This window comes from Symsagittifera roscoffensis, chromosome 4 (assembly GCF_963678635.1).
Source record: "Symsagittifera roscoffensis chromosome 4, txSymRosc1.1, whole genome shotgun sequence".
Classification (NCBI taxonomy): domain Eukaryota; kingdom Metazoa; phylum Xenacoelomorpha; order Acoela; family Convolutidae; genus Symsagittifera; species Symsagittifera roscoffensis.
The window spans coordinates 45,408,720-45,432,231 of record NC_087065.1 but is presented as its reverse complement, the minus strand read 5'-3'; the positions used below and the strand labels follow the sequence as shown (position 1 = coordinate 45,432,231).

Here is a 23,512-nt window from a genome sequence, read left to right as displayed (position 1 = left end):
TGCTAATTCCTTTTAAAGTTTCGATGAACATAGTTGAGTTTCTTATATAGGTCGCGATGATTTTTTTTAGGAAAGTCTTAAAATTTGTTCAGGCTCAAAATTTTCGCGGTTTGACTTTTGATTTCTTTTCAAGATTAGTTCATTTCCGTTATTAAAGAGAAGGCAGACTCCAATATCAAACAGCAAACGTGTAAAGGTCACGAAAAACATCTAATTTCGAAAGTGGAATTTAATTTTCAGATTTCTCTGCGAAATAAAAAATTTGCTGATTGATCCAGTTTTCTCAAATTGGATTAATTTTTATCAAAAAGGTGTCGATCATCATTTGTTCTAGAAATTGAAAGAGCTCAAATATTATCGATTTTTGTTATTAAAATACAAAACTTGAGATTTTTTTCATAAAAAGAAGGCAGTTTTTTTTGTATACTTGCGTTCATTAACACTTTTTCCAACTTTTTGTTGGCTAGGTTTTTGAAGATAATCTTACGGGAATATAAATTTTGGGTCACCATGGTGTTAAGGCGTGGGGAGAGAATTCGTCGCAAGCGACAGCTCGTTGCATGCATAAAAAGCGACAATTGCCACCAGGAGATTATTCGTAACAGTCGACGATTAGTAGCCGGCTTAATTGCTAATTGAAAGATGAAATAAAGCAATGCTAATTGCGCGACAAGTTTTGAGATGGCTTTGGGGGATTAAAAACCGACAATCAGATACTAACTATGTGTAGCACCAGTTTTGAACTGAATACCAAATTGAGATGAATTAACAGGTACGATAAGGGTAATAGGAAAGAATTGGCCACTAAAAATCTTTTTTTTTCTTTCGAATTTCACATTTCATATCACGATTGTTATCCTTACCCACGATGCTGTCGAATTTTGTCATCAGCGAGCGCGGCAAACAGCAACTTTTTCATGATGGCGAAACGTTTGAACAACCGCCATAATAACGTCACGAACAAATCCAGGTTGAGCTGCACAAAAAAAGACCCTGAAAAGCTGGTTTTAGCACCATCGAAGACGAAATTATCAACATTACTGGAGACGTTGTCACCTAAATGTTGCATAGGAAAAGTCATAAAGTAAATTAAAAGATAAAGCTCTTGCCAGAACTAAAGTTCGAAAAAATTTAAAATTTTTGAATTTCAATGAAATTCAAACGTTTAAAAGCATAACTGATTGCCCCTTTGTCTACTTTCTTCTGCAAAACAAATGTGAAAGTCAGTACATTCGGATTTTCTGACATTCAAAAGATATTAGTCCGAGTCTTGAATTTTCCCAAATAGTGTAGATTTTGAAAATGCGTCAATTAATTAGCGTCAATCAAAAATTGCTTTTTTCCCTTAGCGCAAGCAAATTGGCGCAACACTCAAGAGCTTTGATTGGCACACTGATAAAGACAAGATAAAAAAGCATGCACAGTCCTGAAATTCTCCGTCGCTCTGGCTCTCATTCCAGAGCTTGATTTCGAAATTGATCGGCGTCAATGCCTACTGAAATGAAATTTGACTGGAAAACAAATCCCCTGTTGGACTTTGTGAATTAGCGCAAGCAAATTGCACAATCCTGAAATCCTTTGTCACTCTGGCTCTCATTCCAGAGCTTGATTTCGAAAGTGACATTGAATTCGATAGTGGCATTAATCCGAGAATGCAAAAATTGGGATACAAAAGACCTACTCAGTTGAAGGTTGATACAGGGCATTTCATATGGGAATAGGGATGTGTTAACCACACGATTCATAAATTCGTTCAATTCTTGATAGAACAAAGCATGTCGGAAAATTAGCTCGGCCTCGTTTTAGCCCGTGAAAAGGCTGCCGTGTTGGCCAGTATGAAAAATCCCGATCTCGGTTAATTTAACTATTAAAGCACTACAAAAACAATAATATTCTAAAACAACCTGATGGCCTTTCTTTCTGTTTTGATTTCTTATTTCTAATTGCCCTTGCGATAAGCTAGGGTATTGCAATCAGGTACTAGACTTTTTTTTACCTGAAATAACTTTAGGCACAGGAATTTCTCTTTTCACCTGGACTGACTACCTGGAAGCTTCTTAGCAACAGATTTACCGCTACAAGTTTTTTGTCTGCATGTAATCATTTCAAATATCAGTCCTGTCGTCGTGTGAAGCTCAGCTCAGCTTCGCCTGTGTGTTCAAATCTTATATCTCCTTTCTTTTGATTTGATCAAAAGTTTTTGCCGCTCCTAATTGTCGCGTGCTATGAATAGTCGCATGGTGTGAATTGTGACTTTTTAAATGCTACGATTTGTCGCTTGGGACGAATCGTCGCTTGGCTGTTGAGGTAATGCGCATTTTTCTAAGCCTTGATTTGGTGCAATTCTGCAAAAGCATTTGTTGTAAGTTGAAAAGTTGTTTAAAGAGTATGAGTTTTCTAACTTTTCTTTGAGCGTAGGCTAAGGGAATCGTAAATTAAGTAACATATCAGTACATGCTGCACTGCAGTTTAAAAAAAGATGATGACACAATTTTTCAAATTCTTATTTCAATGTTTCAGAGGTTAACGAGCTGATCAAAGTCCACATTCTGAACGGATTCAACTACGGCATCAATGCTGGCTCGCCTCAGATTGTAACCATGAGCACAGTTCTAGTCACTCTATACGTACAAAAGGACCACATTCTTCCGGATACTTTGTTTGCATACATGCTGCTCATGGGAGACCTCCGATTTTATGCACAAATGTACACCTTATCTTTGCCATACGTAGCAGAGATCAACATTGCACTGAACAGGATACAGAAACTCGTAGACATAAACGAGGATCCAAACTTTTATAATCCGGCCTCGAAGGACGAGGGGAATGAACAAACGAGGACATCTGCTGGAAGTACGACTGACCCGGGCGCGGACTACGTGCCTGAAGTGGTACTGAATAATGTACATGCCACTCACGACTCCTTCCAAATGGAGGTGACTAACACTTAATGTTGTGGGTGATTGATCGGAGCTTTTATTCAGTTCCTGCGGTTTTTACGTTAAGGGTCTTGAAAGTTTTCCATTTTTATTTTTGCGTCTTGATTAATAAAGTATGACCAAATTCAATGTTTGCGCGTATCTTTGTTTTTTTTTTCATTGTGAAACTGATCTTGGTGATTGTGGCAAAAATGGCTTTTCAAAAAATTGAAGAACGAAGAACATTTTTTTAGAACAAAAAAAGTCATATTGATACTTTTCTCCCATTTAAAAATTAAATGAGCTTGGATATAATACAATTGGATGTTAATATTGTTCTCTCTTTGCATCTATATTGATAAAGGTCATGGTTGTTCAACGAAATCAACCATGATCTATGTTAATAAAGATCATAGTTGTTCAACGGAATTAGTTAAAGTTCGTAAGGCGGACGTAAAAATCAGTGGTAGTTTTGATCGCTTGCTTCCATGTGTTTAGACGAACACGGGATTTGATCTTCAAGATGTGACCTTCACTGCTGAGCCCGCTGAGTTGATCATGGTCGTCGGTGCGACTGGAAGTGGCAAAGTATGAATTGGGCAATTTTCTTTTACAGTTTGTAGTAGCGTGCCGAGGGGTACGCCCTCCCATTAATTTTCGTTGCCTTAAAGTTTCAAATGGTTTTCTTCGATTTTTTTTGCTTGCGATTAGCAAGCGTTAACAACTCGGAATATAGATTTTTTCGGGTTAACAAATTGTTTAACAGGATCATTTGATAACTTTGTTCCTAATGAATTCAACTTTCTTAGCGTCTACACCCACTTATCCTGGAGGTAACGAATACGCCTGGGTCGGCAAAGTTACCAGATTTGACTAGCACCTTTTTTTTTTTCAAACAAGAAATGTTCAGTTTCATAAAAAAAACTGTCGGCCGTTTATTTGTTGGCTTAGTTGTCACAATTTAGACTTGTTTTTTTTTAAACTACTCAATTTTGACAGCTTTTTTGTGTTTGATTTTTTCCTGCAATTGTAATTTAACTGAACCTGATTTTGCTTAAAATTATAATTCGGCCCAAATTATTTCGGCCTATTCATTATCGGCTGAGTAACCTTATTTTGTGTTGTTTCAAGGGAAACATTTCTTAATGCTCCTCTCCGGATCACACAAAATGCTTAAAGTCGGAATATAGAGTATAGAATTTGTATTTCAAAGTATGTCATGACAACAATTTTGTTTTCGTCTCTTCGGGAAGTTTTTTCGGCTCAGTTGCTGCTTGTTTTTTTTCGAAAAATTTTTAAACGCCGTCGTTTCGCAAATTGCGTTTTTCGCAAATAAAACATTTTTCCAGACAACGTTTTTTATTTTGCTTAGGATTGTTTTTTTTGGAAGTTTCTTTTCCTGTCTGCTAGCTTGCAATGCTATTTTGTTGTATCGCAAGTGAAGCGAAGCTCCTGCTTCGTCTCTGTATACGACAGTCAATCATTTCAAGGCGAATGACCCAAAAATGTTGTAAAGCGCCGTGGATCCCAATATTCAATTGTATTGCGTGTGGAGCGCCCGCCTTAAAACGCAATTTTGGTCCCGAAAACGTCGTTCTTAGCGTTTTGTCTAATCAAAATATTGCCTGTAATGCTTATATGTCTACGAAAGATAGGCTCTTTTTTTCCCCACCTACGATTTTTTGTTCACATCGTCCGATTGTTACAAAAATTGGCATGCCGAAATTTTAGGTCATGAGAAACATATTTGGTCTTCATATTTACAATGTAAAACTCCTCGATATATTATGAATTTGATGCTTATGTGAAGTAGGGAAGGAAAAAGCTTACGTTTGTTCTGCCTAGGTTTTCAGCAGTGCGTGAAATAGCTGGCATAAAAAGAGGACTAAATTCTTGAGCAGGTCTCTGCAGTTTTGCCAATATTTTTGCAGATTGTTTTTAACAGAAACTCAAAACAACGGAAGGGGATTATTGCACCTTTTATCATCGCATTGCAACTTGCTTCTCTTCGTAAAACAGTGCTGATTTAACATTATCATGACGAATTGAATGAAACCTGAAAACTGATATGCGTTTTTCTCAAATTTTGTTGACATAAGCAGAAAATGATGACAAAGTTTTCTTAGATTTTAAAAGACATTATTTTAGCGCAGTTCATATTGCGCAATTTTGGTCCCAAATTTTATACCTAAACTGGATCGACAAAGACATATCAAAGTGAGCCTCCTGCGTAGCCCAACAAAGGTTAAGAAGGGTGCAATCTTTAAAAGGGATAAATAAATGTAGTTTTGTTTGATAGCCAAAAAATGTTATTTTTAAGGTATAAAACACCATTTTTTTTTAAAAAACACCAAAAGCATAATATTTTGAAGATAACGCACTTCTCAAATTTCGTCGCATTGCAACTTGCAATTTTGGGTTTGAAAAAGCCAAAGAACTATCCTTTTTTGATGGAGAGTTTGTGGCAATAGTTTCCTGAATTAAATTGCACCATATTCCCGCTAAAATTCTAAACAAGTCTTGTCTATCAGTTTTTGGCTAAAGTTGACCCAATTTGAGAACAACACTTCTTACATTTATCCAAAAATTGAATTCAGCCCTGTAGTCATTAGAAGTAGTAGTAGTCGAAAAAGACTTTAAATTGCTTTACACAATTATCAATATAAAATCAAGTTATTTTAAGTAAAAAATTGAAGTATAAATACTAATAAGCAGCAGCAAGAACAGAAAAATTATCTGTCGGAGGAGTTTCTGTCATAATTGTTGATCAGCCAATTCTTGAAAAACTATTTTTGCTGTGGTTTGAAAGCTTTCGGAGGCGTCACAAGAGTGTTAAATGAACTAACTTTGTGCTAGTGATTTGCTATTCGTACAATCCGGTTGAAATTAAGGAATCGACTTTCTTTCGTTTTTGGAATGGTCGATCGGTTATCCGTCTCTGCGTCAAGAATTTGGTGTACATTGTAGAGATAAAACCATCCAAACATCCAAATTATAGTTTTCGTGTGATAATTTATTGAGGAATAACAAGTCTTTTACTTGCAGTTGAAAGGAAATTTGTAATAAAGTACAATTAAGTAGTCAATCTTTGTACGAATCCCCATTTGAAAATAATTTCGTTGCTCTTGCTTGGAATGTCTTCAATATCATAAGGTCAGTGATTGACGGATGCCATACTTCTGATGAAAATAGAAGAATAGATAAATTATAGGTTTTATACAACTTTTGACCCGTAAAATAAGATGTTCCAGAAGGAATGGTTCGTGTAAGATTTAAAAGTGCCATACGCGATATCCAAATTTTTAACAATATGATTATTTCAGCTAAGGCCATTTGTCAATGTCACGCCAATGACTTTAACTGAAGGAATAGTTTTTATTTCCTCTCCTCGGAATCTTAATGTATCTTCATCCTTGCAGAACTGCTTGTTAAAAATAACGTACTGTGTTTGGCCACTATTAAAAACCATTTCCTTGGCCAGCCCGCCTTCGATGCATCTGTATAAATTACACTGAAATGTAGCCAGATTAGAGTTTTTTTGTTATACTATCGTCAGCGAAAAGAAAGATGGCAAATTTTGCTCAAAATTTAGGCTGTCATTAGTAAATATGATGAACAAAAATTGCCCCACGATTGAATCTTCTGGTATATCTGAGATATTTGGAAGAAAATTTGAACGCGAGTGTATAATTCCGATGCATTGATGTCGATAACTCAAGTAAAATGACTATAGTTTCATCAGTTTTCGGGCGATGCCAAAATTGAATCAATTTTGAAGTAAAATAGCCAATTCGTAGAATTGAGTAAATGTGATCCATTCAAGGACTAAAGCCATTTTAGGCAAAATGGTGACAGACAGGTACGGTAGCTTTCGATATCAAGTTTATCTTCCGTCTTGAATATAGACGTAATATAGGAATTTTTCCATATAAGAGGAAAATTTGCTCTTGCCATCTAGTAATATGAGAAAGAGAATCAGATAATTCGCATAGATTTATCATGGGCTGCTGTACTAGGAGGAAGTTTTAAAACAAGTTTTGTTTGTATCAGTTTTTGGCTAAAGTGGACCCAATTTGAGACGAACACTTCTTTTATTTACCCAGAAGTCGAATTCAGCCCTGTAGTCAGTAGAAGTAGTAGTAGAAAAAGAGTTTATATTGCTTTACAGATTTATGAATAAAAAATAAAATTATTTTAAGGAAAAAATTGAAGTATAAATACTATTTAGCAGCAGCAAGAACAGAAAAATTATCTGTCGGAGGATTTCTGTCATAATTGTTGATCAACCACTTCTTGGAAAACAATTTTTGGCGTGGTTTGAAAGCACTCGGAGGCGTCGCAAGAGTGTTAAATGAACCAACTTTGTGCAAGTGATTTGCTATTCTTACAATCCGATTAAAATTAAGGAATCAACTTTCTTTCGTTTTTGGAATGGGCGATCGATTATCCGTCTCTGCGTCAATAATTTAATGTATATTGGAGAGATAAAACCATCCGAACATCAAAATTATAGTTTTCGTGTAATAATTTATTGTGGATTAACAAGTCTTTTTCTTGCAGTTGGAGTGAAATTGGTAATAAAAAAAAGTATTCAATCTTTGTACGAATCCCCCATTTGAAAATAATTTCGTTGCTCGGGCTTGAAATGTCTCCAATATCATAAGGTCAGTGATTGACGGATGCATACTTCTGATGAAAATAGAAAAGATAAATTATAGGTTGTATACAACTTTTTACCCCTAAAATAAGATGTTCCAGAAAGAATGGTTCGTTTAAGATTTAAAAGTGCCATATGCGATAACCAAATTTTTCACAATATGATTATTTCAGCTAAGGTCATTGTCACGCCAATGACTTTAACTGAAGGAATAGTTTTTATTTCCTGCCCTCGGAATCTTAATGTATCTTCATCCTTGCAGAACTGCTTGTTGAAAAAAACGTACTGTGTTTGGCCACTTAAAAACCATTTCCTTGTCCAGCCCGCCTTCGACGCATCCGTTTAAATTGCACTGAAATGTAGCCAGATTCAAATTTTTTGTTATGCTATTACAAGCGAAAAGAAACATGGCAGATTTTGCTCAAAATTTAGGCAAGAAACTAGTAAATATGATGAACAAAAGTTGCCTCAAGATTGAATCTTGAGGTGTACCTGAGATATTTGAAAGAAAATTAGAATGCGAATTTATAATTCCGATGCATTGATGTCGATAACTCAAATAAAATGACAATTGTTTTATCAGTTCTCGGGCGATGCCAAAATTGAATCAATTTTGAAATAATAAAGCAAGTTCGTAGAATTGAGTAAATATGATCTTTTCCAGGACTAAAGCCATTTTAGGCAAAATAGTGACCGACAGGTACGGTAGCATTCGATATCGAGTTTATCTTCCGTCTTGAATATGGGCGTAATATAGGAATTTTTCCATATAAGAGGAAAATTTGCTCTAATGCCATCTAGTAATATGAGAAAGAAAATCAGATAATTCGCATAGAATTATCATGGGCTGCTGTACTATGAGGAAGTTTTGTCTGTTTCAGTTTTTGGCTAAAGTGGACCCAAATTGAGAAGAACACTTCTTATATTTATCCAGAAATCGAATTCAGCCCTGTAGTGAGTAGAAGTAGTAGTAGAAAAAGAGTTTAATTTGCTTTACACAATTATCAATAAAAAATCAAGTTATTTTTAAGGATAAAATTGAAGTATAATTACTATTTAGCAGCAAGAACAGAAAAATTATCTGTCGGAGGAGTTTCTGTCATAATTGTTGATCAGCCACTTCTTGAAAAACTATTTTTGACGTGGTTTGAAAGCACTCGGAGGCGTCACAAGAGTGTTAAATAAAATAACTTTGTGCAAGTGATTTGCTATTCCTACAATCCTGTTAAAATTAAGGAATTGACTTTCTTTCGTTTTGGAATGGGCGATCGGTTTTCCATCTCAGCGTCAATAGTTTGGTTGGTGTATATTGCAGAGATAAAACCATCCAAATTCCGAAATTATAGTTTTCGTGTGATAATTTATTGAAGATTAACAAGTCTTTTACTTGCAGTTGAAGTGAAATTGGTAATAAAAAATCAATTAAGTAGTCAATCTTTGTAAGAATCCCCATTTGAAAATAATTTCGTTGCTCGGGAAAATGTCTCCAATATCATTAGGTCAGTGATTGACGAATGCCATACTTTTGATGAAAATAGAAGAATAGATAAATTATAGGTTGTATACAACTTTTGACCCGTAAAATAAGATATTCCAGAAAGAATGGTTCGTTCAAGATTTGAAAGTGCTATTCGCGATACCCAAATTTTTAACAATATGATTGTTTCAGCTAGGGTCATTTGTCAATGTCACGCCAATGACTTTAACTGACTTTATTTCTTGCCCTCGGAAACTTAATGTATCTTCATCCTTGCAGAACTGCTTGTTGAAATTAACGTACTGTGTTTGGCCACTATTAAAAACCATTTCCTTGTCCAGCCCGCCGTTGACGCATCTGTTTAAATTACACTGAAATGTAGCCAGATTAGAATTTTTTGTTATGCTATCGTCAGCGAAAAGAAAGATGGCAAATTTAGCTCAAAATTTAGCCATGTCATTAGTAAATATGATGATTAAAAGTTGCCCCAAGATTGATTCTTAAGGTATATCTGACATATTCAGAAGAAAATTGGAACGCGAATTTATAATTCCGATGCATTGATGTCGATAACTCAAGTAAAATGACAATAGTTTCATCAGTTTTCGAGTGATGCCAAACTTGAATCAATTTTGAAGTAAAATAGCAAATTCGTAGAATTGAGTAAATATGATCCATTCAAGGACTAAAGCCATCTTAGGCAAAATAGTGACAGACAGGTACGGTAGCTTTCGATATTAAATTTATCTTCGGTCTTGAATATAGACGTAATATAGGAACTTTTCCATATAAGAGGAAAATTTGCTCTATTGCCATCTAGTAATATGAGAAAGAGAATCAGATAATTGGCATAGAATTGTCATGGGCTGCTGTACTAGGAGCAACTTTTTGAACATGTTTTGTCTATATCGGTTTTTGGCTAAAGTGGACCCAATTTGAGACGAACACTTCTTTTATTTATCCAGAAACCGAATTCAGCCCTGTAGTGAGTAGAAGTAGTAGTAGAAAAAGAGTTTAATTTGCTTTACACAATTATCAATAAAAAATCAAGTTATTTTTAAGGATAAAATTGAAGTATAATTACTATTTAGCAGCAGCAAGAACAGAAAAATTATCTGTCGGAGGAGTTTCTGTCATAATTGTTGATCAGCCACTTCTTGAAAAACAATTTTTGACGTGGTTTGAAAGCACTCGGAGGCGTCACAAGAGTGTTAAATAAAATAACTTTGTGCAAGTGATTTGCTATTCCTACAATCCTGTTAAAATTAAGGAATTGACTTTCTTTCGTTTTGGAATGGGCGATCGGTTTTCCATCTCAGCGTCAATAGTTTGGTTGATGTATATTGCAGAGATAAAACCATCCAAATTCCGAAATTATATTTTTCGTGTGATAATTTATTGAAGATTAACAAGTCTTTTACTTGCAGTTGAAATGAAATTGGTAATAAAAAATCAATTAAGTAGTCAATCTTTGTACGAATCCCCATTTGAAAATAATTTCGTTGCTCGGGAAAATGTCTCCAATATCATTAGGTCAGTGATTGACGAATGCCATACTTTTGATGAAAATAGAAGAATAGATAAATTATAGGTTGTATACAACTTTTGACCCGTAAAATAAGATGTTCCAGAAAGAATGGTTTGTTCAAGATTTGAAAGTGCTATTCGCGATACCCAAATTTTTAAAAATATGATTGTTTCAGCTAGGGTCATTTGTCAATGTCACGCCAATGACTTTAACTGACTTTATTTCTTGCCCTCGGAAACTTAATGTATCTTCATCCTTGCAGAACTGCTTGTTGAAATTAACGTACTGTGTTTGGCCACTATTAAAAACCATTTCCTTGTCCAGCCCGCCGTTGACGCATCTGTTTAAATTACACTGAAATGTAGCCAGATTAGAATTTTTTGTTATGCTATCGTCAGCGAAAAGAAAGATGGCAAATTTTGCTCAAAATTTAGCCATGTCATTAGTAAATATGATGATTAAAAGTTGCCCCAAGATTGATTCTTAAGGTATATCTGACATATTCAGAAGAAAATTGGAACGCGAATTTATAATTCCGATGCATTGATGTCGATAACTCAAGTAAAATGACAATAGTTTCATCAGTTTTCGAGTGATGCCAAACTTGAATCAATTTTGAAGTAAAATAGCAAATTCGTAGAATTGAGTAAATATGATCCATTCAAGGACTAAAGCCATCTTAGGCAAAATAGTGACAGACAGGTACGGTAGCTTTCGATATTAAATTTATCTTCGGTCTTGAATATAGACGTAATATAGGAACTTTTCCATATAAGAGGAAAATTTGCTCTATTGCCATCTAGTAATATGAGAAAGAGAATCAGATAATTGGCATAGAATTGTCATGGGCTGCTGTACTAGGAGCAACTTTTTGAACATGTTTTGTCTATATCGGTTTTTGGCTAAAGTGGACCCAATTTGAGACGAACACTTCTTTTATTTATCCAGAAACCGAATTCAGCCCTGTAGTGAGTAGAAGTAGTAGTAGAAAAAGAGTTTAATTTGCTTTACACAATTATCAATAAAAAATCAAGTTATTTTTAAGGATAAAATTGAAGTATAATTACTATTTAGCAGCAGCAAGAACAGAAAAATTATCTGTCGGAGGAGTTTCTGTCATAATTGTTGATCAGCCACTTCTTGAAAAACAATTTTTGACGTGGTTTGAAAGCACTCGGAGGCGTCACAAGAGTGTTAAATAAAATAACTTTGTGCAAGTGATTTGCTATTCCTACAATCCTGTTAAAATTAAGGAATTGACTTTCTTTCGTTTTGGAATGGGCGATCGGTTTTCCATCTCAGCGTCAATAGTTTGGTTGATGTATATTGCAGAGATAAAACCATCCAAATTCCGAAATTATATTTTTCGTGTGATAATTTATTGAAGATTAACAAGTCTTTTACTTGCAGTTGAAATGAAATTGGTAATAAAAAATCAATTAAGTAGTCAATCTTTGTACGAATCCCCATTTGAAAATAATTTCGTTGCTCGGGAAAATGTCTCCAATATCATTAGGTCAGTGATTGACGAATGCCATACTTTTGATGAAAATAGAAGAATAGATAAATTATAGGTTGTATACAACTTTTGACCCGTAAAATAAGATGTTCCAGAAAGAATGGTTTGTTCAAGATTTGAAAGTGCTATTCGCGATACCCAAATTTTTAAAAATATGATTGTTTCAGCTAGGGTCATTTGTCAATGTCACGCCAATGACTTTAACTGACTTTATTTCTTGCCCTCGGAAACTTAATGTATCTTCATCCTTGCAGAACTGCTTGTTGAAATTAACGTACTGTGTTTGGCCACTATTAAAAACCATTTCCTTGTCCAGCCCGCCGTTGACGCATCTGTTTAAATTACACTGAAATGTAGCCAGATTAGAATTTTTGTTATGCTATCGTCAGCGAAAAGAAAGATGGCAATTTTTGCTCAAAATTTAGCCATGTCATTAGTAAATATGATGATTAAAAGTTGCCCAAGATTGATTCTTAAGGTATATCTGACATATTCAGAAGAAAATTGGAACGCGAATTTATAATTCCGATGCATTGATGTCGATAACTCAAGTAAAATGACAATAGTTTCATCAGTTTTCGAGCGATGCCAAAATTGAATCAATTTTGAAGTAAAATAGCAAATTCGTAGAATTGAGTAAATATGATCCATTCAAGGACTAAAGCCATCTTAGGCAAAATAGTGACAGACAGGTACGGTAGCTTTCGATATTAAATTTATCTTCGGTCTTGAATATAGACGTAATATAGGAATTTTTCCATATAAGAGGAAAATTTGCTCTATTGCCATCTAGTAATATGAGAAAGAGAATCAGATAATTGGCATAGAATTGTCATGGGCTGCTGTACTAGGAGGAAGTTTTTAAACATGTTTTGTCTATATCGGTTTTTGGCTAAAGTGGACCCAATTTGAGACGAACACTTCTTTTATTTATCCAGAAACCGAATTCAGCCCTGTAGTGAGTAGAAGTAGTAGTAGAAAAAGAGTTTAATTTGCTTTACACAATTATCAATAAAAAATCAAGTTATTTTTAAGGATAAAATTGAAGTATAATTACTATTTAGCAGCAGCAAGAACAGAAAAATTATCTGTCGGAGGAGTTTCTGTCATAATTGTTGATCAGCCACTTCTTGAAAAACTATTTTTGACGTGGTTTGAAAGCACTCGGAGGCGTCACAAGAGTGTTAAATAAAATAACTTTGTGCAAGTGATTTGCTATTCCTACAATCCTGTTAAAATTAAGGAATTGACTTTCTTTCGTTTTGGAATGGGCGATCGGTTTTCCATCTCAGCGTCAATAGTTTGTTTGGTGTATATTGCAGAGATAAAACCATCCAAATTCCGAAATTATAGTTTTCGTGTGATAATTTATTGAAGATTAACAAGTCTTTTACTTGCAGTTGAAGTGAAATTGGTAATAAAAAATCAATTAAGTAGTCAATCTTCGTAAGAATCCCCATTTGAAAATAATTTCGTTGCTCGGGAAAATGTCTCCAATATCATTAGGTCAGTGATTGACGAATGCCATACTTTTGATGAAAATAGAAGAATAGATAAATTATAGGTTGTATACAACTTTTGACCCGTAAAATAAGATGTTCCAGAAAGAATGGTTCGTTCAAGATTTGAAAGTGCTATTTGCGATACCCAAATTTTTAACAATATGATTGTTTCAGCTAGGGTCATTTGTCAATGTCACGCCAATGACTTTAACTGACTTTATTTCTTGCCCTCGGAAACTTAATGTATCTTCATCCTTGCAGAACTGCTAGTTGAAATTAACGTACTGTGTTTGGCCACTATTAAAAACCATTTCCTTGTCCAGCCCGCCGTTGACGCATCTGTTTAAATTACACTGAAATGTAGCCAGATTAGAATTTTTTGTTATGCTATCGTCAGCGAAAAGAAAGATGGCAAATTTTGCTCAAAATTTAGCCATGTCATTAGTAAATATGATGATTAAAAGTTGCCCCAAGATTGATTCTTAAGGTATATCTGACATATTCAGAAGAAAATTGGAACGCGAATTTGTAATTCCGATGCATTGATCTCGATAACTCAAGTAAAATGACAATAGTTTCATCAGTTTTCGAGCGATGCCAAAATTGAATCAATTTTGAAGTAAAATAGCAAATTCGTAGAATTGAGTAAATATGATCCATTCAAGGACTAAAGCCATCTTAGGCAAAATAGTGACAGACAGGTACGGTAGCTTTCGATATTAAATTTATCTTCGTCTTGAATATAGACGTAATATAGGAATTTTTCCATATAAGAGGAAAATTTGCTCTATTGCCATCTAGTAATATGAGAAAGAGAATCAGATAATTGGCATAGAATTGTCATGGGCTGCTGTACTAGGAGGAAGTTTTTAAACATGTTTTGTCTATATCGGTTTTTGGCTAAAGTGGACCCAATTTGAGACGAACACTTCTTTTATTTATCCAGAAACCGAATTCAGCCCTGTAGTGAGTAGAAGTAGTAGTAGAAAAAGAGTTTAATTTGCTTTACACAATTATCAATAAAAAATCAAGTTATTTTTAAGGATAAAATTGAAGTATAATTACTATTTAGCAGCAGCAAGAACAGAAAAATTATCTGTCGGAGGAGTTTCTGTCATAATTGTTGATCAGCCACTTCTTGAAAAACTATTTTTGACGTGGTTTGAAAGCACTCGGAGGCGTCACAAGAGTGTTAAATAAAATAACTTTGTGCAAGTGATTTGCTATTCGTACAATCCTGTTAAAATTAAGGAATTGACTTTCTTTCGTTTTGGAATGGGCGATCGGTTTTCCATCTCAGCGTCAATAGTTTGGTTGGTGTATATTGCAGAGATAAAACCATCCAAATTCCGAAATTATAGTTTTCGTGTGATAATTTATTGAAGATTAACAAGTCTTTTACTTGCAGTTGAAGTGAAATTGGTAATAAAAAATCAATTAAGTAGTCAATTTTTGTACGAATCCCCATTTGAAAATAATTTCGTTGCTCGGGAAAATGTCTCCAATATCATTAGGTCAGTGATTGACGAATGCCATACTTTTGATGAAAATAGAAGAATAGATAAATTATAGGTTGTATACAACTTTTGACCCGTAAAATAAGATGTTCCAGAAAGAATGGTTCGTTCAAGATTTGAAAGTGCTATTTGCGATACCCAAATTTTTAACAATATGATTGTTTCAGCTAGGGTCATTTGTCAATGTCACGCCAATGACTTTAACTGACTTTATTTCTTGCCCTCGGAAACTTAATGTATCTTCATCCTTGCAGAACTGCTAGTTGAAATTAACGTACTGTGTTTGGCCACTATTAAAAACCATTTCCTTGTCCAGCCCGCCGTTGACGCATCTGTTTAAATTACACTGAAATGTAGCCAGATTAGAATTTTTTGTTATGCTATCGTCAGCGAAAAGAAAGATGGCAAATTTTGCTCAAAATTTAGCCATGTCATTAGTAAATATGATGATTAAAAGTTGCCCCAAGATTGATTCTTAAGGTATATCTGACATATTCAGAAGAAAATTGGAACGCGAATTTATAATTCCGATGCATTGATCTCGATAACTCAAGTAAAATGACAATAGTTTCATCAGTTTTCGAGCGATGCCAAAATTGAATCAATTTTGAAGTAAAATAGCAAATTCGTAGAATTGAGTAAATATGATCCATTCAAGGACTAAAGCCATCTTAGGCAAAATAGTGACAGACAAGTACGGTAGCTTTCGATATTAAATTTATCTTCGGTCTTGAATATAGACGTAATATAGGAATTTTTCCATATAAGAGGAAAATTTGCTCTATTGCCATCTAGTAATATGAGAAAGAGAATCAGATAATTGGCATAGAATTGTCATGGGCTGCTGTACTAGGAGGAAGTTTTTAAACATGTTTTGTCTATATCGGTTTTTGGCTAAAGTGGACCCAATTTGAGACGAACACTTCTTTTATTTATCCAGAAACCGAATTCAGCCTTGTAGTCAGTAGAAGTAGTAGTAGTAGAAAAACAGTTTAAATTGCTTAACAGAATTATCAATAAAAAATATAGTTATTTTAAGGAAAAAAAGTACAAATACTATTTAGCAGCAGCAAGAACAGAAAAATTATCTGTCGGAAGATTTTCTGTCATAATTGTTGATCAACCATTTCTTGAAAAACAATTTTTTCCGTGGTTTGAAAGCACTCGGAGTCGTCGCAAGAGTGTCAACTGAACTAACTTTGTGCAAGTGATTTGCTATTCTTACAATCCGGTTAAAATTAAGGAATCGACTTTCTATCGTTTTTGGAATGGCCGATCGGTTTTCCATCTCTGCGTCAATAGTTTGGTGTATATTGCAGAGATAAAACCATCCAAACATCAAAATTATATCTTTCGTGTGATAATTTTTTGTGGATTAACAAGTCTTTTACTTGCAGTTGAAGTGAAGTTGTTAATAAAAAAAAACATTTAAGTAGTCAATCTTTGTACGAAGCCTCATTTGAAAATAATTTCGTTGCTCGGGCTTGAAATGTCTACAATATCATTAGGTCCGTGATTGACGGATGCCATACTTCTGATGAAAATAGAAGAATAGATAAATTATAGGTTGTATACAACTTTTGACTCGTAAAATAAGATGTTCCAGAAGGAATGGTTCGTTTAAGATTTAAAAATGCCATACGCGATACTCAAATTTTTAATAATATGATTATTTCAGCTAAGGTCATTTGTCAATGTCACGCAAAAGACTTTAACTGAAGGAATAGTTTTTATTTCCTGTCCTTGGAATCTTAATGTATCTTGATCCTTGCAGAACTGTTTGTTGAAAATAACGTACTGTGTTTGGCCACTATTAAAAACCATTTCCTTATCCAGCCCGCCTTTGACGCATCTGTTTAAATAACACTGAAATGTAGCCAGATTAGAATTTTTTGTTATGCTATCCTCAGCGAAAATAAAGATGACCGAATTTGCTCAAAATTTAGGCATGTCATTAATAATTATGATGAATAAAAGTTGCCCCAAGATTGAATCTTGAGGTGTACCTGAGTTATTTTGAAAAAATTTAGAACGCGTTTTTTTAATTCTGACGAATTGATTTCGATAACTCAAGTAAGATGACATGGTTTCATCAGTTTTCGGGCGATGCTAAAATTGAATCAATTTTGAAGTAAAATAGGAAATTCGTAGAATTGAGTAAATATGATCCTTTCAAGGACTAAAGCTAGTTTTAGGAAAAATAGGGAGAGACAGGTACGGTAGCATTCGATATCAAGTTGATCTCCCGTCTTGAATATAGGCGTAATACAGAATTTTTTCCATATAAGAGGAAAATTTGCTCTATTGCCATCTAGTAATATGAGGAGAAAGAGAATCAGACAATTCGCATACAATTATCATGGGCTGCTGTAATAGAAAGTTTTGTCTGTATCTGTTTTTGGCTAATGTTGACCCAATTTGAGAAACACTTTGCTTACATTTATCTAGAAATTGAATTCAGCCTTGTAGTCAGTAGAAGTAGTAGTAGTAGAAGTAGACTTTAAATTGTTTTACACATATATCAAAACAAAATCAAGTAACTTTAAGGAAAAAATTGAAGTATAAATACTATTTAGCAGCAGCAATAACAGAAAAATCATCTCTCGGAGGAGTTTTTGTCATAATTGTTGATCGGTCGCTTCTTGAAAAACCTTTTTGCTGTGGTTTGAAAGTACTCGGAGTGTTCAGTGAACTCACTTTTTGCAAGTGATTTGCTATTCTCACAATCCGGTTAAAATTAAGGAATCGATTTTCTTTCGTTTTGGAATGGCCGATCGGTTTTCCATCTCTGCGTCAATAGTTTGGTGTATATTGCAGAGATAAAACCATCCAAACATCGAGATTATAGTTTTCGTGTGATAATTTATTTGAGGATTAACAAGTCTTTTAATTGCAGTTGAAGTGAAATTGGTAATAAAAAAAATTAAGGAGTCAATCTTTGAACGAATCCCCATTTGAAAATAATTTCGTTGTTCGGGCTTAAAGTGTCTCCAATAGCATAAGGTCAGTGATTGACGGATGCCATACTTCTGATGAAAATAGAAGAATAGATAAATTGTAGGTTGTATACAATTTTTGACCCTTAAAATAAGATTTTCCAGAAGGAATGGTTCGTTAAAGATTTAAAAATGCCATACGCGATACCCAATTTTTTAATATGATTATTTCAGCTATGGTCAATGTCACGCCAATGACTTTAACTGAAGGAATAGTCTTTATTTCCTGCCCTCGGAATCTGAATGTATCTTCATCCTTGCAGAACTGCTTGTTGAAAAAAACGTACTGTGTTTGGCCACTATTAAAAACAATTTCCTTGGCCAGCCGCACTCGATGCATCTGTTAAATTACGCTGAAGTGTAGCAAATTAGAATTTTTTGTTGTGCTATCATCAGCGAAAAGAAACATGGCAGATTTTTTACAGACATTACGCATGTCATTAATACATATAAAGAACAAAAGTTGTCCCAAGATTGAATTTTGAGGTACACCTGAGATATTTGGAAGAAAATTAGAACGCGTATTTCTAATTCTGACGCATTGATGTCGATAACTCAAGTAAGATGACCATAGTTGCATCAGTTTTCCGCTGATGCCAAATTTGAATAAATTTTGAAGTAAAAGATCAAATTCGTAGAATTGAGTAAATATGATCCTTTCAAGGATTAAAGCCATTTTAGGCAAATATTGACAGGCGGGTACGGTAGCATTTGATATCAGTTTCATCTCCCATCTTGAATATAGGCGTAATTTAGGAATTTCTCCATATAAGAGGCCTATTGCCATCTAGTAACATGAGGAGAAAGATAATTCGCATAGAAATATCATCGGCTGCTGTACTAGAAGTTTTTTTGAGCTCGTGCAAAGAATATCACTTGTTTAGTTGCGTTTAAGAACACTAGTTTAAAACGAGAACATTTTTTAAGCAGCACTGAGTTAAAAGCATGGAAGAAAGACTTACCAATATTATTGTCGAAAGTGTGCTCTTACAGCAAAGTCCAACTTGGAAGAGTGGGTTTAAGTGTTTTACAACACAAACTCGGGAGTAGAAAGTCAATTGTTTCAACACGCACAGGCGTGTTCTGAACGCCCATAGATGGATTTCAAAAAAGCATGTTACAACTTGTTTCAGTCGTCGGTGTTGATGTGTCTGATTGAGGAGATGGTTTTACTAAGGGGTACACGGAAGAGGGTGGGCAGTGTGGCATATGCTGCCCAGGAGGCCTGGATCATGGCTGGCACAGTCCAGGAGAACATCCTCTTCGGTCTTCCTCTCAAACCCAAGTTCTACAGTACTGTAGTTGCAGCATGCTCTCTCATCAGGGTAAAGATTAAAATATAGCTCATTAAGTTTAAACTGAACTCAAATTAGTTGATAGTTTTGGGCTTTTTGTTGGATGGAATATATATACTTCGAACCAGGCGCGGATCTAAGAATTTCTCGAGGGGGGTGGGCGGATTTTCAAAAAAAAAAATTGTCGACCTTTTTTTTATAGTTCGACCAAATTGATTTTCTGAACTCTCTCAAACCACTATAAAGATCCTAATTTGACCAAATTTTCTGCGCCGCTGGCAAATTTTTGAAAAAATGGTTGTAGGCACTTTTTTGGAAAGTTTCGACCAAAAAAATTGCGTTTTTTCGGCGCGCGCTCTCCCTCTCAAAATTAGTATAGATTGACTCCAAAGGCGCCTTTAGAAAAATTTAAGGTCAGTCAGGCAAAATAGGATATCTTAAAATAGTACAAAGGGTCACCTTTGGGTCGGCAAGGGGGTAGAATCCCTGAGGGGAGAGGGCGTTCGCTCCCCCCCCCCCACTGATTCCGCTTCTGCTTCGAACGTACAAGAAATAAAAGATGTATCAAAGAGGTCTAAATAATATGCAGGGTTGTTGATGTTTATACGGCAGTGAATTTTGTGAAAATTGGCGAATCAAGTAGTTACAATTTTGCATGAGTTTTTGGGTCTCAACTGCAACGTTATCGAAATGCCGAAATTGGTAATTTTACTTTAACCGTCCATTACTCTGCCTATGTTCAGGACTTTGAAATAATGCCTGATGGTGACCAGACAGTAGTAGGTGAACGAGGTGTGATGTTGAGTGGGGGACAGAAGGCGAGGATATGTCTAGCCAGAGCAGCCTATAGAGACGCAGACATTGTGTTGTTGGATGACCCTCTAAGCGCAGTGGACAACCATGTATCTAAGGCTCTCTTTGAACAGTAAGTAGGGCTCAATTAGTTGTTTTGTTGGTCATATAATTTGGGGTGTGGTGATATATTACAATGGGTGTTAGGTTCAATTTCAATAGCTGGATCGCTTTTTGTTATACTTCGCACATTATTTATAATTTTTTTCAAAAGCCAAGTTTTTTGGCAAAAGAAATGTAAACTTTGAAATTTTTAATAGCTTTTATTTGGCTATTGTATTAACAAAAATTATCTTAAAGCTCGTACAATTGATTGAAAATGAAATGACTATATTATGCATTATAATTCTCAAATTTAAAACATGCACTATACTCAAAATTACCACCTATTGTAACATGTCACCTGGGGCGTGTTGTTGAGCCTTGTTAACCTTATTATAGCCTCGTCTTAGGGTTCAGACCGCAATAAGGTGAAGGTTAAATAGAATTCATCAACTTGGCTTTTAAAAGAACAGTAATTTACATTTCAGATTATGATAGTCAATGCACATAATTATTGTAGCCGAACTTAAATTTTTGCGAGATATCTAAAGGATTTTGGGCGACTATTGTAGCGAATCAATTGAATTATTTGATAATTTTTTGGCTTCTAATTTCTTAAATATGGATAGCTATTGAAACATGGCTGAAAAAGGTAGGTTATAACTTGGCATTTGAAAATACGACTGTTTTTACTTTGGTAGCTCACAATAATAGCAGCGTCACCAGATGAATAAGTTAACGCAACATTTTAACAAAAATTTGGGAAATTTTTAATTGTTTGCAACAAATCAAATGCGAGAATTTTCATTTCTTTTCATAAGTCGAGATTTGCAAGTTTGGGCTGAATTGATTAAAACACTCAAAAACATTAAATGGTAGTTTTTAACTTTTATCCCGCTTAATTTTTTAGGTGTATCAGAGGTCTGATGAAGGACAAAATAGTCTTTCTGGCCACTCATCAACTACAGTATCTTCCGAAGGCCACCAAAGTGTTGCTAATCAAAAGCGTGAGTTCACAATTATAGTTCCGATCACTGAAGTTGAGGGAAGCCTTGCTTTCGTATGTTTGAAGTACCCCAATGGTACTTTGTACGAAATTGGATTGTATATCGAGTGAACAACCCATTTGAGCTGAATGTTAATGTCAGTTGTAATTGCGATGAAAACTGATAATTCTTACATGAAAAGCAGTGGATGATTAAAATAGCTATGTTGAAACAGATAACAGTCACTTTGACTTGAGCCTTTTTTAGAATGTGAAATGGTACGTGCTATGCAAATTTCAAAAATTTTTTAATTTCAATTGTTAGCATGCTTGGCTGTTTTCATTCAATCATTTACTACATGGCGTCAGTATCCTAGTTGTTATTCCGACGACATATGAGAATCAAAGAAACTTTAAAGTCGGGTGTTTTTTTTTGTTCGAATAATCAATAAACCCCGAAAATTATAAGATGAAGTTAACTTGGTAATCAGTTTAAATAATTGAATTATTTCTCTAAATAGTCTAGATTGTCAGAGCGAGTCGAGTTCGCTTAAACCACCATCGTTCCCTAAAAATTTTCAAGTTTTTCAAAGGTAATATAAGTTAATGTTACACATACTTCAAAAATTAGTTGTTTTTTTTTGCCTGATGGTGACCATTACTTTTTTTCATACGGAGCGTAGTGTCATATTACGAAAGTCACTTTTTTTAACTCGAGTCGCAAATAAAAAGACTCTTTTTTTATTCCGTGGCGCTGTTGTAGCAATAGATTCATATCTGGTTTTACTTTTGCGGCATCAGCATTATATCTGGTTTAGTTTTTTGTTGCATAAGTATTTTCAACAACGAGGTTGTGAGCGTAGTGTTTTAGTATGACTATTTTTCCCCAACCTAGCTCGCAACTATAAGTGGTCATTTGGTGGCACTTTTGCTATAATCACTCTGCTGTAGCATCGGAACTTTTATAGCATCTGTAATCTACTGTTTTGGTTGCTGAGAGGGAAGGGCGTGGAACTCGAGGTCGTAGGTTCGAATCCAGCAAAAAGCGAAAGTCATACTGATTCGAAACTTATTTCTGTCGATAATTTTTTGGCTGCTTTTTAGTCGTTTTCCTGCTTGTGTTTACGAAGCGCAGCTTAGCCTCTGTGTGTATCTTTTTATCTATCTGGTTTATTGGTACCTAGTGTATGATGATTATCAAGCGCCTATGGCGCAAGTGCTAGGGCATGGTACTCCTAATCTCGAGATCGTGCATTTGATTCATGCACATATTGGAATTTTTACCTTACTCATTCTTTTTTTGACCCTTTCATGCTTCTTTTCAGTTTTAAAGTCATGATCGTAGCTCTATATAGGTCTTGGCTTTCTTTTTCAGGAAAAAGTCTTAACATTTCGTTGAAAACAATGCAAACGCCAGTATCGAACATAAAATGTGCATAAATCACCAAAAACGTGATCGAAAGTGGAATTTTATGATTAGTTTCCCAGCGGAATAAAAAAATTACCCATTGATGCAGTTGTCTCAAATTGGGCTAATTTTAACAAAAAAGTGTCTATCATAAATTGGAAAGTTACAGTTTTTTCAAACGAGCTAGATTTTTTTTATTTCGTTGCCTTCATAAAAACCTAGCGCAGCATAGTGTGATACTACAAGGAAACATTTTCTAAGCTATTCGCAAATATTAGAACTACTTTCGTTAGGTGGTACTTCTGCAGCCGGCTACTCTGGCAGTTTATCAGCTTGTGCTTTGACATTCGATTTGCAATAAGTTTCATGCAAAATTTGTGTTTTTGTGCTTTCTGATGCTCCATTTTGCCGCTTTTTTCTTGTCTTGGGTTCTATGAGCGCCAGTGGCATAATTTTGGAGGGTAGTCTAATGGAAAACTTCGATTTCCGAGGACAAAATTAATTCTTCTAGAGGTCAATAGTTTACCAAAACTCATTACTGTATTGGTTTTTGTGCAGCTTTGCCTCCGTCTTCAAACTTGTACCACTTTTTTTGCACGCGTAGGTAAAAAAGAATGACCGAAAAAATGCTGAGAAACTTCAGTATTGGCTTAATTTGGTTACAATTAGCTTTAAATTTATCCAAAAAAAATTTGTTTTAATTATGAGATCAAAGCCTAACGTAGTCAATGATATTAAAGCTCTAAGTTATGCAATGACAAAAATCTTCTAAGCATAGTTTTTGTCCATTATTTTTTCACCTACACATGCAAAAAA

The 23,512-nt window shown here is 34.7% G+C and overlaps 1 protein-coding gene across 3 annotated transcripts in view; it reads left to right on the top strand.

Annotated features, from left to right (window-relative positions):
• The window catches only part of LOC134844305 (ATP-binding cassette sub-family C member 4-like), a 463,247-nt gene that overhangs the window by 423,625 nt on the left and 16,110 nt on the right, over positions 1–23,512 (top strand). For all 3 annotated transcript variants that reach the window (XM_063860933.1, XM_063860934.1, XM_063860935.1), the window contains 5 exons: positions 2,521–2,936; positions 3,417–3,506; positions 19,248–19,439; positions 20,153–20,334; positions 21,214–21,310. In XM_063860933.1, the coding sequence (XP_063717003.1) occupies positions 2,521–2,936; positions 3,417–3,506; positions 19,248–19,439; positions 20,153–20,334; positions 21,214–21,310 (977 nt within the window). The remainder of the gene's footprint in view (positions 1–2,520; positions 2,937–3,416; positions 3,507–19,247; positions 19,440–20,152; positions 20,335–21,213; positions 21,311–23,512) is intronic.